This window comes from Vanellus vanellus (assembly GCF_965231255.1).
Source record: "Vanellus vanellus genome assembly, chromosome: 3".
Taxonomy (NCBI): Eukaryota; Metazoa; Chordata; class Aves; order Charadriiformes; family Charadriidae; genus Vanellus; species Vanellus vanellus.
The window spans coordinates 122392074-122410190 of NC_138907.1; the positions used below are offsets into that span (position 1 = coordinate 122392074).

Here is an 18117-nt window from a genome sequence, read left to right on the forward strand (position 1 = left end):
GGTATCAGCACGAAAAGGATCATTGAATAATAATAACTACTTCACGCTGAGCATATCCTGCTGGTTGTCTAGTCCTGGATCAGGCAGAGTCTGCTAACTGACAGTCTTGAGGCCCCAGTTTCCACTCTCCCTCCTTCTGTTTCAGTAAGGGTTTATTATGGGAGAACCTTGCTCTCTCGAAGCTTTGCACAACGTCCTTGGTCCCGTCCCAAAATAAACCTGCTTGACAAAACTAGCTAAAAGACAGCAGGAATTTGGTGGAGGGGGAGGCAGCGAGCAGAAATCTGCGTTTTTCAGGGTTTGTTTTTAATTACATTTCTGCGACTTGACTTATGAGTTAAATTTAAAGCTCCTGAGCTGAGCAAGCCTGCCTTTTCCTCCTGCCTTGCCTGCGAGGGGCTGTCAGGTCTGCTGGGGCTGGATCTGCTGTCCCGAGCAGTGCTGGCTGAAGCTCCTGGAGGAGCAGAGCTTGCTGCCTGGAGAGTTGGTGGGCAGCTCTCCTGCTGCAAGCGCACATTGCTCTCCTTTGGTCCGGGGAGCTGCAGAATTTTTCTCCTCTTATGTAATGGTCTGCCTGTGGCTTTGCTTGGAAAACCTTTTTTTTTTTTTTTCCTTTTTTTTAGACTGGAGGAGGTCATGAGCCTTGTCCTACCTCTCTTGGGTCACAGCTGCTGGCTGAGGGGGAAGAGGTGCCAGGCTGTTGGGCAGCAGAAGGGCTCACCACCACTACCCCTTTCCTCCCCTTGTCCCCGAGCCCTTTCCCGAGTCACTCTTCCCCCCTCGTAGGAGCACAGGGCACCTCCTCCTCGGGCTGCAAATGGGGGGAAAAAGGGGCGAGGCGGCAATTTGGGCTGGAGGTTTTGCCCGGAGTGGTGTGTCTGTGTGTGTCCCTCAAAAGCCACAGGGTGGCCGGGGTAGGGCTGGGTACGACGGGGCGCGGGGGGGGGGATGCAGCAACTGTGGGACCCGGGGACGGGAGAGCGGAGCGCGGCGGCGGCTGCTGCTGCTGCTGCTGTGGAAATAGCTTCGCAAAGTCTCCGGGCAAAGCTCTCCCTCCTCCGGCAACCGGCGGGGAGAGGGGCAGCCCGGGGGGGGCGGTGATGGAGGGACACGGTGGGGTCGGGGGACGTTAAAATGCAGCATCATCCTCCCGCCCCGGCAAATTCCCCGTGTGTGTGGAGGGGGTGGAGGGAGTAAAGTGAGCAGCTGTGCTTTGCAATGGAGTGGGGGGGGGCGTGGGGTGGGAGGTGGGGGGCGGCTGCCGGTGCTGGTTGCACCGCCCCGGAGAAGCGGTGCCCGCCGCGGGGCTGCGCGGAGCGGCGGCGGGCGCGGAGCGGGCACTGCGGAGCCGGCAGCGCTGCCGGTGCAACGGCTGAGCATCGCCGGCGAAAGGGGGGCACCCGGGGGGGAAGGGAGGAGAATTGGAGGGGGGGGGGGCGGGGGGGGCGATGCTAGTTGGCTGGGGTAGGGGGGAGGAGAGAGGGAGGGGAAAAAAAAAAAAAAAAAGAGAAATAGAGGAAAAAAAAAAAAGGCAAGGACCCCCCCCTCCCTCCTTTGCCCGGTCCCTTCCACCCCCGACACACACACACACACACACACACACACACACACGCACACACACACCCCCCATTGATCAATATTTGGCTGTCTTGCTGCAACTTGCTGCAGTCTTTTAAAGGAGTAGTAGAGGGAGAGGGAGAGAGAAAGGGAAACTGACAGGAAGGGGTAAGGAGCTACACATGTCACATGTGCTTTCTAAGACGGCCAGGAGCATCTGCAGGCTGGATCTGGTGGAGGATGCTGCGGCAGGTGATACACAGAGGGCTCCAGTCGTTTTTCTACAAGCTGGGCTTATTCGTGAGCAGGCATCCGGTGTTTTTCCTCACTGTGCCCGCAGTCCTGACCATCATCTTCGGCTTCAGCCTGCTCAACCGCTTCCAGCCTGACACTGACCTGGAGAGCCTGGTAGCCCCCAGCCACAGCCTGGCCAAGATCGAGAGGAGCTTAGCCAGCAGCCTGTTCTCCCTCGATCAATCCAAAAGCCAGCTGTATTCGGACTTGCACACCCCGGGGAGGTATGGCAGGGTGATTCTCCTCTCCAAACCCGGAGGCAATATTTTGCATCAGGCTGATGTGATCCTGCAGATCCACCGAGCCGTGCTGGAAATGAAGGTGAACTACAAAGGCTATAATTATACTTTTTCCCATCTGTGTGTGTTGAGAAATCAGGATAAGAAATGCGTGCTGGATGATATTATTTCAGTGCTAGAGGATCTGAGGCAGGCTGCCCTCTCCAATAAGACAACAGCCAGGGTGCAAGTGAGCTATCCCAACACTAAATTAAAGGTATGCTCTTACTGCATGCTTTTGCCAATTAAAGAGGCAGCACTTCATTTCTTGTCCTAAACAGCAAAGAGAAATATAATCGTATCTCTCTCTATATATCTCTAACTGTGTGTGATCTGGGCTTTCCTCGGGAAGCAGCTGGAAGCGGTGCCTTGCTATTGTTCTGTACGAGAGGGAGGGTGGGGGGACCGGACGCTAACGCACCAGGAGAAGCAGGGAGTGGAGAACAGCCTCGGGACCGGGAGACCTTGCAACGCCTTGAAGGGTTAATACCTGGGGGGAAAGGCACAGGAGGTCGGGGGGGAGGGGGAGGGGGGGGGCGGTGGTGGTGGTGAGATGGGGTTTCACCAGCACCTTTTCCAGCCCCGCTGCCGTGGTGGGATAATTTATCTTTAATATGGCCAGAAAAGGCTTTCCTCAAATGCACAGTGAGCTCCTGTATGGTCCCTGCCTCTGCGAGTGCCGTAGGAGCAGCAGGAGGTTTGGGCCAGGAGCGATTTCAGGTGTTCTGCCTTCTTTTTCTTTACCTGCATGCAAAGAAGGAGAAGGGAGGTGGGTTTTTTTTTGGTTTTTTTTTTTTTTTTTCTCTCGGTATGCACATAATTAACTCTGCCGCTGATGGATGGGCTGGAGTTTTGGGACGGATCCCATCAGCTAGAGGCTTCCAGCAAAGGCGAAACAAGGTAAAAGGTGAATGAAGTTTCAGTCCTTCCAATTAAAAGAATAAACAATTCGGCACAAATTATCTCAGGAATATTCCCCTGGCACACAAGTACCCATCTGCTTTCCCTCTTGTCGGGAGCAATCCAGTTCACCAGGACTAACCTGCTATGAGCAAATAAGGTGGAAAGTTTGCAGGTGGCTGCTGAAAGAAGTTTCTGCGAATTGCAGTATATCTGCATGCTCCCCCCGGCATTGCACCAGAGGAAGGATTTATCAAATAGGGTGTAACAAACTCCCTGGCATACTAGTTACTCATGGCTCAGGTCATAGGGAAGCGGATATGATCCTTCTTGTAAACCAGGGAGGCTTTTGGGGGTTACCTGTCACCCTTTCTCCAAAGAAATCCTCAGGGATGAGGGAGACAGTGCTCTTGCAAGTACTGGCCAGATCCTGAAGTTATCATTTTTTTTCTTACTGTTCATTTACCAGGAAAAAAAGTAAAGCCAGTCCCTGCCCCAAAAACCGAAGCAGAGACACAGATTGATTTTATTGGTCTTTTCGCTTCAGTAAAAGGGCCAGGTGGGACCGCTGGGATTTGGTCCCGTTGCACTAGATGTTACAGTAATTGCTTTGTGCAGAGTTGTGGCTGTTTGAGTGGAGTGTGTGGAAATGAAGAGGTGTCCTTGCTGCTGCTGGAAAGTCCTGAGTGCAAGGAGTGCTCAGAAACACGAGTCATTCTGGATTCAATATCCCTGAACAAATTTTATCTTTTAGTTCATTGTGAAGACGATCCTGCTGTTGCAGAATTAAAGTGCTTTCTTTCCATCTTGCTTATTTTTAAAGTCAAGATTAAGCTAGTTCAGTGGAGAACACTGATAATCGACTAAACAAGTAACATCATTATAAACCAGTTCTATAAAGAAATAGTCATTCTACTCTTTCAATCCAGATTAATTTTCTTGTGTAGAGAAGCCTTAACTGAGCTTGGCAAAACTAGGATGGGGTCACTTGCAATATGTTGTTTGTTTTTTTTTATTAGGAGAATGCCTACAGCTCCTCCTTTTTTAAAGCTAAAAGCAAAGGGAAAAATAACCTGGTCTGGATTAGAGATTTATTGGAATGAATGATGGATAGACAATTCACACAGAGAAAGGTTTTCCCAAAGCCCAGATGTCTGACTCCAAGCACTGCTGAATACCAGCCCGGCACCTCCAATCCCCAAATAGTTGTTGTGTTTCATCTTCCAGATGAAGGAATAAATGCCCTTAAGTACCCGGGTTTAAGTTGGACAGAGCAGGCAGCGCTATACCCACTTCTCAGTGCAGGGAGGTAAAGCCGCCAAAATCTGTGACTGCACTTCAGAGAAAATCTACAACCCATTTCTGCAGAAAGGGAGAGTCCCTGGTGTTACTGAGAAAGGGAAAAACACTTTGCCACAGTTTGTTGGTTTTTTTTTTCTGATATGGTAAGAACTCTGTCGTGGGGCCGCGGTCAACCCTGAACCTGGACTGGCATTCGCCAGCAACTGGTGTGTCCCCAGAGACTCACCTCCTCTGGTCTCTTTGGCTGCAGCTGCTGCGAAGAAAAATTATTACTTTGTGTGGATTAATTCACTAGGTGAGACCTTCTCTGCCGTCTCTGTGGTCCCATCTACCAAGCTACAGGGTTAGGAAGTTGTGGGCAAACATCTCTTTCTCTCTCCTTCAAGCCATGGCCAAAATATTGATTTAATCAAGGCTCCCAGGCTATTTACTGACCTCCCTCTCTCCGCACCTCTGAGCAAAGACTGTAGAAACCCAGGCCTGTGTTGCTTGTTTTTGGGTGTCCAGATGTGTTTAACTAGAAATACCTCGGATGTTGCACCCACTAGGGTAGATCAGCCTCTGGATGTTCAGAAAAGGGAACAAACCCTGTGACTGTAGCTATGAGGTTTTTTATTTCTTTTTACTTAAGTCATGACGTGAGGGAGCGGTTGTGGCTAGACCTGGTGGGAATGCGAACGAGAAGGTCAAATCTGGCTGTCCTCACGCAGGGTGGAGAAGTCTTCATCACACTCACCGGTCCATGCCTTTGGGACTTTTCTCAGCTAAACTTTCCTGCACCATAAAGACCCCTCAGGATCTTCTAGGTTGCTTCACTTTCTCAAAGGACAGGTTGCTTCATTAGTACTGGTAGATTTTGCTCTGTCTTGTTCTTTTAATAATGGTCTCAGGTTGAATAAAGTTCTAAGAACAATCTGGTGGGTTTACAAAACACAAAGGTGTCCCAGATGTGTTTAGTCTGCAGCTGACATGGGTTAAGTGTCAACCTGTACTGGTTTGGGAATGACAAAGACAATGTTAAGTTGTTCCAGCCGCTCTCCTGCTCCATCTGGGAGCTGCAAAAATATCTTGTTGTTTTTTTTTTTTCTTCCCCTCAAGTCTTGTGAACAGCCCTCACTTTGTCTCTCTTCTTCTCTCCTGCTGGAGCCCAAACTGGTTTGATTCAACCCAGGGAGGCTGGCTGAAGGCTGGCTGTGGATGACCTCCTGCCAGGTCTTTCACGGGAACTTTGTGGAGGCCGTATGAGCAGGTTTCAACAAACTGGTTTTGAAAAAGCTGTTATGGGGCTGTAAAACCTGATGAAACTGCACGGCTTTTCCTAAGAAAATCTGGCTGTGAAGGGTAATGGTGGTTTCATTATTACTTGTCGTAGTGTTGGAAGAGCTTATAGCCTTCAATACACCTATCTTCACTGCCCCTCTGTAAGGGAAGTCTCAGTTTCTCCTTTTGCCGGAGGAGGAGCAGAGAGGTGGCACTTACATCCCGGGCGCAGACTGCAGTGTGATGGGTTTAAAATCCACTTGGGCAACACGGGGGTCATTGTAGGCTAGTCTGCTCTTCTGAAAGGCTAGGTGAACCAGGCTGTATGAAACGCCTGCTCCCATTGCTTTGGGGACAGTCTCTATCCCATCCACAGCCATTGCTACTCTCAGCTGCAGTCTGCAGCCCAGCCAGAAGAGTGACGTGCCCAAGGTCATGCAGAGAGACCACGGTGGAACAGGAAAAACAAAGCTGGATGTATGAAGCCTTGATGAAGGCTTTTTGAGATACATCCTGGAGCAAAATTGCTCATGCTTTCCCCAGCCCAGGACAAAAACCCAATGTTCCCGTGCTTGTGGTCTGGCTCGTGCCCTAACCACATAGACTGGGCAAGTCTATACTGAGCGCTGACCCTCAGACATCAAACTGCTAAATTGCAAGTTTTAAATCCCGGCATCATTTTGGTGAATTAAGCCTTCCAGGAAGGTGCCTGTGCATGGCTTGGGAGTTAGCACAGGAAAGGCTCCGTTCCCGGTTGGTATATCTACTCCATTCTGGGGATAGCAGTGTGTATCTGCTTGGATATGTTGTGCCCCTGCCCCGAGGGCAGAGTATGGTCTGAGGCACATTTTTACTTATTGGTATAGACAGAATTAATGATTACATGGGGATTGCTTCTTATGTACGATCAAATATGAGGAAGGAGATTGGCTTGTGACCCTGATTTGCCAATAACCCCAGCAAAGTTGCTGTCCTTATCGGGGAAAAAAGAAAAAAAAAATCACTACAAAGAATGAAAATGATTACTCCTTACCTGGAGAAAAAAAAAGAGCGAGAGACAATTTTTTCAGGTATTTCACCTTTACTGTTTCTTTTCATGTTTATTTGCTAGTTTGTCTGAGAAAACATAATAACTTAGAACTTATCTCTCTGAGATCGGAACAAATATGACAACTGCTGGTTAAAAGGAGCCTTTGTAAGCAGATTGCTTTTTGTAATACCGCCTTCAATTAATTAAGTATCAGTCATTTATGAACACTAGGCTAAATAGCAGCCAATAAAGCAGACATCTCTATTACCACATTCGTGGTAAGCACATCAGCTGGATATTGGATCCTTTATTGCTTAAGTAGAAAAGTTGCTTGCATTCACTTAGCATCTTGAAACCTGTAATTGCAGACTTGCCACTGGCCAGATTCTCAATTTTCTCATGCTGGTAGCTGTACTTTTAAATAAGCCTTTCTCCGTTTGCATTCGTGGAGTCTTTCCCACTGCTCTAAGATTAATTCTCCCTTACGTGACCCTGAGGCACTGACCACCTCCATGGGACAGAGAGGATATAAAACCAGAGCCCACCTCCACCAAAGTAGGCATCTGCGCACCAATAATACCCACAAAGTGTTTATTCCATCAGTAAAGTTGGTTCAAGTATAAGATTACTCTGACTCCAAGGACCAGATGCTTCCTCGGAGGCAATGTGGCTCTGTACCCATTTACGATACCACTTGTCCCAGTCCCAGCCTGTGGCTCAGCATCCTGTGAAGTGCTCTGTGGCTGGCAAAATTTGCTAAGTTAAAGCAAAATAATAAATCATGAGCAGGGAGAGGGAGAAGAGGGAGGCTGGAGGCTGCAGATAGCTTTCATCTCAGCCTCTCAGATCAAGACAGGATTGGGCAGGCTGAGCTCGGAGTAGCTGCTCAGTAGCGTGACAGCAAGCCAGTAGTGTTTGAGGACAAGTAGCCTCTTCCGCCTCACAGGTTGTGAAGAGTTACTTGGAAAAAAAACAACCCAAAACTGAACTGTCTTGTTCTTCCAACTGTGTTTCCGTACTGTCCCACAGGAGTAGGAAGGGTTCCTCACCCACCTCTCCTGGAGGGACTGGCGGGGCTGGTGTCTGCAGCGGGTTAGCTGTGCCCTTGCTGGGAGATGTCCCTGCAGCTCTCAGCTCTTGAGGACATAATCAGAGAGCCTGCCGGCTCCACATGAGCAAAAAGTGAAGCATTTCCTTGCATTTTTAGGAAAATTCACCACTCCTTCCTCTGCTTAATACATTAGGAACGGTCTCTTTCTTAGCCCTGGTAGCCCAGGTGTTAAGACAACCCCTCTTGCCTAAAAGGAAGGGCAGACTATGAGCCCCGACTGCACCAGGGACATGAAACCAGGTTACCCTGTACCAGGACAAGCTGTCCCAACGTAAACAAACAGCAGAAAGGCAGCAAAAACCTATCAAAGCAAGGATGGGGTTTAGGGCGCTCTTTTTGCATTGCCATTCTTCAGTTATGAACTTAACTTTCTTTATCAGTCTCTGAGGTAAACTCCACCTTCACCCCACTGGGGCTGTAGACAGCGGGTTCGTTGGGTGGGGGCTCATTCCTTCCCATCAAGCAGCTGAGAGCAGTGGCCATGCCAAAGACTGCCAAGAAAACATTCACCGTTGACCTTTCAGATGACCTTGGTCAGCTCCTTCATGCCTTTCCCTCCCAGCTATTCCACTCTTCAGTTCTGTCAGCACTTGCTGGGAGACGTGGCCTTTTATGCAGTGCCAGGCCTTCTGGAGACCTTGCCGTGATGCGAATAATAACAAGATGCAATTGGAAGATTGCTTGGGTAGAGAAAAAGAAGGTGCAATTGCAAGCCCCTTCAATTAGCAACAACTGCTCGTGACTGTGGATCTGGGATGGATGTCAACCACTTGCCAGAGGTAGAAAGTCCAGTAGCACTTTGCCATCTTCCTACAATAGCTACTCCTCTGTGGACAGAAAAGAAAAATTATTTCCTTTATTAAATATTCAGTTAACTCTTGGCAGTGTTTCTGTGCTGACGTAACATCTTCTAATCTCAGCCATCCCTTTGCCTTTCCAAAATATCTTTCAAGCCCCTTACTGTACTGGCTGTGTGAGCTGTTGGAGGGCTCTGAACATCTCCCTCTGAACTTCCAGTGGATGGGTGTTCTTGCTATCTGTAACAAGAATTAAAACAAATTCAGATACCGCCACGCTAGCAAGGTGAGAAAATACAGCTGATGAGCCTTAGTAAAGAAGATGTGTCATCTTCCCAGCCAGAGAAAGATGCTTTAATGGAGGAGAGGAGAGGAGAGAAGAGGAGAGGAGAGGAGAGGAGAGGAGAGGAGAGGAGAGGAGAGGAGAGGAGAGGAGAGGAGAGGAGAGGAGAGGAGAGGAGAGGAGAGGAGAGGAGAGGAGAGGAGAGGAGAGGAGATCCTTAAACCAACATTAACGGATTAAATATATGTTCTGTGATAGAAATGGGAGGAACTTTGTAAGGAGAAAATTAGACTAATAAATATGTCAAAACCAGTTCTTAAATTCTTTAATGTCTTTTATGTATATATGGGTATTCATATTACATACATATCTTCCTTAGTTGGTAAGCAACGGTGTAGGTGAGGTTGTGCTAGACATTTTGAAAATAGTAATCTAAGAACAAAACCTGTATTAAACCTTTTCAGCCATTAAGAGATAAAAGAGCCCTATGCAGAGCTCTGCACAGTTGTTATTACAGAAGTCATGGTGAAAAAAACTGCTGACTGGTTTTCCGGGAGGAGTGAATTGAGTTATTAAAATCATGATCTTGCATTTCTCCAGAAAGCCCTTAATTTATGCGGACCCCACATCCATTGCACACTCCTAGTGCAAACAGCGAGACGTGCTGTGCGCGGCTGGGACTTGAGCTGAAAGGCAGCTTTAAATACAGATGAAACAAAGTCTTCAACAGCGTAGGAAAGCAGGTGTTGCGTGTGATGGAAAAGAGAGGGGAAGACGACGGGAGGCAGAAAGGGCAAGCTATGAAGTCTTTTATACCCCTATTGCTCACTATATTAGTCCTGTTCTGTTTTCCGACCTACCAAGGCACAAGATGCTCATGTGGAGAATAGATAGTAAAGTTCTTGACAGTGGGGCTGTGAAGGATCCCAGAAAGGGAGAGAGCAGTGACAGAGCTGCTGAGCATTGCAGGGGTGATCACCTGCAGTGGCACATGCCATTGCCCAAGCCCTGTATTCACTGGGTGTGAATTAGCTTCATTTTCACACTGGTTCGGCCATTTGGGAGCAGGAGCTTTGGGTGAAGTGCTTGGAGATCTTTGATGGCACTAGTAAGCGTGATCTGGTGGGTGGTAGTGTGCAGATTTCCAGCTAAAAAGAAATACTGTGGAAGTGGCTCAAAGGCAAACTGGGAGTAATTTGTTGGTGGGCAGCACTGGTATGGCAAAGAGATTTTTCTGCAGCTTTCTTTTTTTTTTTCTCCTTAGCCCTGCTCACACGTTGGTGGGTAATTTGGGCACGATGCCAGTTCTGCGCACCCAGCAGTGGCTCGGCGAGATGTCAGACAGCCCTCCCACAGCCATGAGTCCACCAGATCAGCTTTTCTCTCTGGTTCTGCATTCTGGCGTGCCCTCCCCCAGTCTACTCCTGTTAGAAAACTGGTACCGCAGCCAGGGGGCTGCTGGGGGGATCGCAGGTTGTGAGACCAGCACGTCACTGCCCGGCTAATATCGCAGAAAGTTGTTTGGTCTGATAATGATCTACAACTAAGATGGGAAAAGTCAGTTGGCACCACACGCATATAATGTTTCCTTGATATGCACAACAGTAAATGTTTCGGCGTCTCCCAGAATAATTCTTCTTTAAAAACACTAATGGCACAAGCCCTAAAGCCTGCTTGCCTGCCCTGAGGGCAGATGAGAAGGCAAAGGGCAGTCCTGCCCACCTCTCCCGTGCCTTTGAAGGCAATGACACACTGCAGAGACTTAAAGTGTAAGGCAGCCCACCTGCCTAGGGTACGCAATTTGGGATTAAAGATCAAGCTCCTAATGGGCCAGTCTGCCGCAATTAATTCCCTTGTGCAGTCGGTGGGAGACCTGCAAGGTGCCATTGAATGCCTCCACAGGGAAGCCCAAACACCTAACGTATATCCTCTCGCAATATACAGGGAACACAAACATCACCTATAGGACTGGTTCAGTGGCCACCTAAAACTAGTGCCCAAGTTAGAATCGTAGAATCATAGAATCATAGAATCGCTGAGGTTGGAAGGGACCCTTAAGATCATCAAGTCCAACCATTAACCTACCCTGCAAAAACCACTTCTAAACCATGTCCCCAAGTACCACATCTACACTTTTGTTAAACACCTCCAGGGATGGCAGATCCACCCCCTCCCTGGGCAGCCTATTCCAATGTTTAATAACCCTTTCAGTGAAAAAGTGTTTCCTAATATCCAATCTAAACTTCCCCTGACATAACTTGAACCCATTTTCTCTCGTCCTATCACTTGTCACCAGGGAGAAGAGGTCAGCCCCCACCTCTCTACACCCTCCTTTCAGGTACTTGTAGAGGGTGATAAGGTCTCCCCTCAGCCTCCTCTTCTCCAGGCTGAAGACCCCCAGTTCCCTCAGTCGTCCTTCATAAGATTTGTCCTCCAGACCCCTCATCAGCTTTGTAGCCCTTCTCTGGACACACTCCAACACCTCAATGTCCTTCTTGTAGTGAGGGGCCCAAAACTGAACGCAGTACTCTTAGGTACCTAAGGAGGACAGAAAAGTTGCCCTCAGTGTTTTCGGTAAGAAAAGGCAGGGTCTCGCTTTTCTTACACCTCGCATAATTGTTTCTGCCAGCGTAACACAAGTGTTGTCGGTCTGACGGGGAGGTGTTATTCTTACCACACACATGGTGTATTTTTGCACGTGTGTCAGCAGCTTTGTAAAGGGTGCTACGATTCAGGAGCGGCCATGGAGCGTTTTGCTGCTTCTGTGCTAAGTCACACATTGCCTGTGCTGCCTGTAGGGTGAGCCCACAACATTTCAGCTGAATCTTTTCCCGTCAGAAGTTACAGTATTCTTGAAACCAAAAGTGTCGGTGAAACGATGTCTACCTTGCCCTTAATTTTGTCTTGGAGGAAGCAAAAAGAAGGGCAGGTTTCCGTAGTTTCATTTTGACGTATCTCCAACAAAATGCTTCTATTTTTTTCATGTTGAAATGGTTCTTTCAAAGTATTCTTTCAAAACTCTTTCCAAAATATTTTGCTGCCACATTATACTGTAGATTAGAAAATCAAGGAGAAAAAAATAAAAAAGTTACTTGAAAAGGAAATGTTTTCCCATGTTCAAACTTTGGGGAAGGAGAGGTCACCCTGGTTTGAAAATCACAGGGAAATGCAGTCACCCCACCGGCTTTGCCTGGCAGGAGCTCTGCGTGGCTGAAGACACAGCCCGGTCCCCGTGGACATGAATGTATCCCCCAGCGGGCGTCCTTGGCTCTCTTAATGCTATTTTTCACAGGAGAACGAGGCATGGAATTAACGGACCAAGTGATCCTCACTTCCTGTTTCAGGAGGGGGTTTAGTTTGTAAACCAATTTGCAGTACGTTAAGAAGAAAGATGCTGTTAGTGGTACTTCATTATGCAACACAATCTCTTGTTTGACGGGGCCTGTGACTTAAATATAAATCACCCTTTTGCTAACCGTTTTCCAGGATGATTTCTTAGAGAAGATTTTGATTCATTAACTAAATACATTAACAAACTCAGTGCTGAGCAGACGCAACATGGAAATGTTCGTGTGCATTTTCTCCTTAAAATCTACACTTCAGTTTGCTCAAGTTCTTGACTGCTGTCCTACTGAGGGAGGTTTTAGTCACAGATAAGTATAAAACATCTTCCAATAGTGATTGCACCACACAGACTTTTGGATCCAGATGACAAACCCACTTCTCTTCAGGAGTGGCTGGAAGATCTGGTAATAAATGCTCTACCAGTGGTGTTTCTTTGTTAACTACCATTAATTTTCCTGTCCATAACTGATTTTCTAACTGCATGTAAGAAAAACTGGTCACCCAGTTGATGCATGACAGATTTATCGTTGTCAATTGCATAGAAACTTGGGACACCAGCAAAGAAACATGAACAATTCTGAATATTTACAAATGTCTCTCCAATCCTTTCTTTCCCCAGGCTTCAAGATTAGCCCAAGTATTAGGCTTTAGGTATATACCCAAAAATAAGTTTCACAAGCTTGACAAGCTTAAGAGGTCCCCTGCTCTCATAAAATATTTCATGATGTTTCATTTTTGAGAAGAATGTAATTTTAAATAAGGGTTTGGTTTTTTCTCCTAAAAGAATAAAGCTTGTATCCTTACAACTTTTACCACCTTCTTGCCTCTAGTATAAGATTTTGGAGGTGGCAGAAAGAGGAGAACATTGTCAAAGGGAAAAAATGTGTTATATAGATGCCAAATACTGTAATTGCGTATGTTCGGTGGTCTTTTCATCAGAATGTTCACCTCAAAAGGAAAGTTAAAGCCAGTCATTTGTCACTACTTAACAGATCTGAACAACACTCCTTTAGGAATGATTCTGATACTTTTTTTTTTTTTTTTTGTGGAAAACCCAATTACTCTTTGAAGTAGCAAAAATGACAAGGGAAAATAAAGGCAGAAAAGGACGTTTTTTCACTTCCTCTACAGTAGCTAAATAAAAGGTAACCAGGTAACTCAGAGAAACTCAAGTGCATCCTGGTATGATAGGACCAGTTTGAACTGGGTCTTTCCTATAGCCTCTTCAATGAGGATACAGCGCACAGAAAGGACATTTCAGGTGCTGCTTTGTGAAAGAGCAGTTTGGGGTGTTGGATGGTGATTTTGGTGCAGGACCACGTATTCAAGAATTCATATTCTGCTGCAACTCAGATCTTCCTCTGCCTTACATTGATTTTCCCATCATAAAGGAGTGCTGTGGTGCAGCTGGAGAAATTCAAAGAGCTGTTGAAGTTTTATGAGCAATCCCATGCCTCTTCCATGTAACATCAGGAGGTCAAAGATGTAAAAGGTTTATAAGGTCAGTCTAGCCCATCCCATGGATTATGAGGAAATCCTAACAGAAAAATTAATTCAGATTGGCTTCAGATGGGAAATCAGTCATGTGGGTTGGAAACTGCCTGAAAGATTGTAAACGGAGAATCATGATAAATGATAATGTAACAAGTTTATGGAAGGTATCTTGCAGGGTATCTGGAGAATTTGTGTTAGGTCTGGTCTCATCTAACATCTCTATTAATTATCGGGAAGTGGAATTGAATTGCGCAGGAATGAAATTCACAGATAATATTAAACAAGGAGGAGATGTCAGCAGCAGCTGTGTCAGAAAATTTACACAGGCAGAACCGGAGCAGTTAGAAACCTGAACAGAAAATAAAGCAATTTTCTGAAGAGTTTTGGTTGGATTCTGGCCCCCAAAAGGCAATCTAGAGTCCTCCCTTGAAAGACATTCATGTGAGAAGAGTTTTGCAAATGTCAAATTGAAGATGCAGTGCTTAAAGGATAGGACCAAGGTCAAAGACAAAGTTGATTTTAAGTTGGGATTTTGCACCCCCCATGGAAAAGGCATTTAGTTTTACTTCTGACTCTGATACTGCTTTGCAAGCATGGACAGTTCACTTCTTGGTGTTGTCCTTCATCCTTCACCTTCTTGCAGATCAAGTTCTGCAGGACAAAGGCAGCTCCCTATGTTGAGTTTGAATGGTGCTTTGGAGGCTGTAGGCGATGTGTTAAATAATCGGTGAAGCCTTGATAGATCGTTGTTTCCCCTTGGTCCTTCTGTTATCTTTCTAGAATGAAATCAGTTGTCTTCTGGAGTTTTGTGTTGACTGTGTGGATTTTGGATGGTCCAACCTTGACATTGTTTTGCCATGTTGTGCATCATCTGATTGTTCCCCAGCACTTCAAATTTGAATAGTCTTATACCCCTAATGCCACAAATTGGCTCCATGTTGTCCCTGTTGAATTTTGTCATTGATTAATTATATTCTGGTTGTGCCAGGGAAAAATTCTCATAGCAGATAGTCTTAAAACTCAGTTGAGCAGGACAGTTAAATATTCAGCTGGATCATTTCTACTATTTTTTGTCCAACTTGAGTGTGATCGCAGACCAAGTTTCCAGGAACAGGCTGGTCATGTTTGTGAAATGAATTGTGGTGTCAGGCCGTTTCTTCTCCTCTTCTTGACAAATGCCCACAACACGAGGTCATTTGCTGCAGGGGATGGTACCTGGTCTGGTCTGTAGTCAGGCTGTGACCCTGCTCTGCCACTGAGGGTCCATGATGTTGCAGTTTGTGGATGCTCATACAGAGTCACGGTGGGAAATCCCATTCCAAAGATGGGATATGTTTCTTCTAATTTGAGCCCTTTTATGTTTGGCATCTGATATAACCTGGGACCAGTGTGCAATCACAGGAGAGAAGGATGAACCTGCAGAAGCAATGCATTTCACTTTTCCTAGACAACTACTTTAGGCGGGGATGAATTCACCCTTCAGAGACATCAAGGACCAGAGAATGAGTGTTCAGATTATGCATTTACCTTTCATCTGGTTAAAATTAGGTGAGCTGAATCCCACCATACATTCATTTCAAATCAGAAAAAAAAAAAATAACCAAACAAAAAATCCATGAAATTTTAATAAGCATGGAAATATGCTAAATTTTAAGATCTTCATAGCAAAGACTTACGTTAGGTGAAATGTTTCTGAATGATCTAGGGTATAATCTGCATTTGCACTGCCTTGAGAAAAAACTTCAGAGAATAATTTAATGGGGAAAAACAAGGCTTCTTGTCAAGCCGATCCCAGCTTTGTCTCACAACAGACCTCTGACAGGGTTTTGAAAAAACCTTTTTGGAAATTATGATTAGACAGTTGCAAAAGAACTAAAATACATTAATCTGAATAAGGAATTAGCTTCCACTGAAGGAACAAGAATTAAACGCCATCCTCCTGCAAAACAGATTGCCAGATATTGGCAGTTCATTGCGGCAACGAGACTGAGATTTTGCAGAGTACCCAGAAGACAAAAGCTGAGGTTCTATCATCTGGAAGTGCTTTACCATCTACGACAAGGGGTAATGGATTCAAGCTGGAACACAAGAGGTTCCACTTAAATTTGAGAAGAAACTTCTTCTCAGTGAGGGTGACAGAGCACTGGAACAGGCTGCCCAGGGAGGTTGTGGAGTCTCCTTCTCTGGAGACGTTCAAAACTCGCCTGGACACCTTCCTGTGCAACCTCATCTAGGTGTTCCTGCTCCGACAGGGGGATTGGACTAGATGATCTTTTGAAGTCCCTTCCAATCCCTAGCATACTGTGATACTGTGATACTGTGATACCATCTGATTACTCTCTGGCTTACTTTATCAGGATTTTTCCCTAAATATTTATTTGTTTGAAATCCAAAGGTGGCTAGATACCACAAGGTCCCACCATCTGCAACATTTTTGTTTTGAAATTAAAAGTCCAATCCTTCCTGTTCTTCCAGAACCAAAACCTTTCCTGATAGGTTATACTAATATAAACTGAAAAATCACTTTGCACTGTAGGGGACTTTGAAAAGCCTTTTTTTTTTTTAAAACATGTGTTACATTAAAGTAACTGTGAAATGTCTATTTGGGGAAAAAAGTTTTGTTGTCTTCAGGGACACGTCTCAGATAAGTTGAAAAGGTGGTGATTGTTGTTGTTATTATTATTATAATTTACAATGAATACACTAAATTTCTTCAGAAGTGCTTATACACAGTAAATAAATATTCATCTATCTCGGTATCTTGAACTCACTCTTAACAACAGCACTACATTAACATATCATTGAGGAACACATATAACCTAACTTTAAGCCTTTAGTGAAGGTACTCAAATTAGGGTTTGCGACACTGTAGGCTTTAGGAGGACTAAGAACCCTAAGAACGAGATTCAGTCCATTTAAGATCAAAATTTCTGTCCGGAGGTGCCCCGTTTCTCTTGTCTCCTCGAGCAGGCAGCCCGGCAGCCCCGGCGTTTCTAACCCGGCAGCTTTGGTTAGGCAGCCTGGCTCGGGGGCTGAGTCTAAATTCTGACTTTTCATGTTTTGAGTCCCGTTCTGGCTGAAGAGGCACACCCAGATCAGAAACTCTGCTTGAAGTTAATAGCTACTGTGTAGTCGCACGAAAGGACAAATGCTCAGCCGTGAAATACAGCCACCTTGAGGATGAAGCTATTCAGGTGTTGCACAGCTGACACCGCCACCGGACTGTGCGGTTTGAGCACAGGAATTAAAGAAACCCTGAGCCAGCTGGCGGCAAGGAGGGAATTAAATCTTTTTTTTTTTTTTTCTTTTTCTTTTTTCCTTCCCATTGAGTATGCATAAACCTGGATTAGTTCTCCAAACCAGTTCGCCACATGCCACGTGAACTGCTGCTCTCGAGCTTGGCAGGGAGGAGGTGCAGGCTCAGGAAGGAGAGGGAAGAGACCTCTCCTTTGGCAGCATCAGCAGTTCATACCGTGAAATACAGCGACTAAGGAAACTCCGGCATCAGATAGGAAGATCTTTGGAGCATGGGCAGCTTCTCCAGCTGTGTGTTTGCACAGCAGGGTCCTGGGCCGTGCCAGAACCTCACTGGTGACCATTGATTATGGTCTGAGCTGAGACCTCAGCATCTGCTGTACCTCCTGTGGGTCCTCCCAGACTTCTGCAGCACAAAGGCTGCGTCAAGATGAATTGTTCCCAGCGTGTGGAGCTTGATCCGTTGCAGTCGTTAGCAGCTCCTGCAATCTCTAGATGAAGGTTTTGGGCTGATGTAAAATTTTCAGGTTCTTGCACGCTGTTGTTTAACACTTGTTTATCATTGCAAATGTGCTCTGTGCCACCCGAGACAGCACGAAACACCCTCTGCCACAGAGTATGGCTGAAAAAAATAAAGCAGAGCTGGCCCTCATAGTGTCAGCAGACTTCCAGTGGGAGAGCAATGGGAAGCCCAAAGTGGAGATGATGCCCTGAACTTGACTTTTTTGACTGGAATAAGAATTAAAAAAAATATGTTAGAGGATCGCACATGACAGCATCTTCATCTCTATGGGCTACTAAGAACATAAGATTTTATTATGAAAGACGTGTGTTACAAGGTGATCTTGAGACAGATTTCACAAATATAACTACCTGCTGGTGCTCATGTGTGGGGGTGAAAAACATCTTTGAACATACTGAATTCAAAAGTACCTCGGGTGGGAGTCAGCTATCTCATACGCAGATCCAGAACCCCAGCTTCAGTTATATTTTAATGCATAAAACCAGGTCTAATTAAATGCTTTTTTCCCACTCCCCCTTTCCAGATTCTGGTCCAACGTTATGAAAAAAAGAAAGGAAAAACATCTGAAACTCGACATTTTTTTGTCTCTGTCCGGCTAACAAATGGCCAAACTCATTAAAAACTGGTGTGTGCTGGAGGGAAGGGAGGACACTTCAGGGTAGAGAAATTGCTTCACAATGCCAAATTT

General features: G+C 46.0%; 1 protein-coding gene across 2 annotated transcripts in view; it reads left to right on the forward strand.

Moving 5' to 3' along the window:
• Positions 1-1746: 1746 nt before the first annotated feature.
• The window catches only part of PTCHD4 (patched domain containing 4), a gene marked incomplete at both ends in the record, with an annotated part of 90196 nt that continues 73825 nt past the window's right edge, over positions 1747-18117 (forward strand). The window contains one exon of one of the 2 annotated variants that reach the window (XM_082481473.1): positions 1747-2346. In XM_082481473.1, the coding sequence (XP_082337599.1) occupies positions 1747-2346 (600 nt within the window). The remainder of the gene's footprint in view (positions 2347-18117) is intronic. The other variant, XM_082481474.1, reaches the window with a different exon arrangement.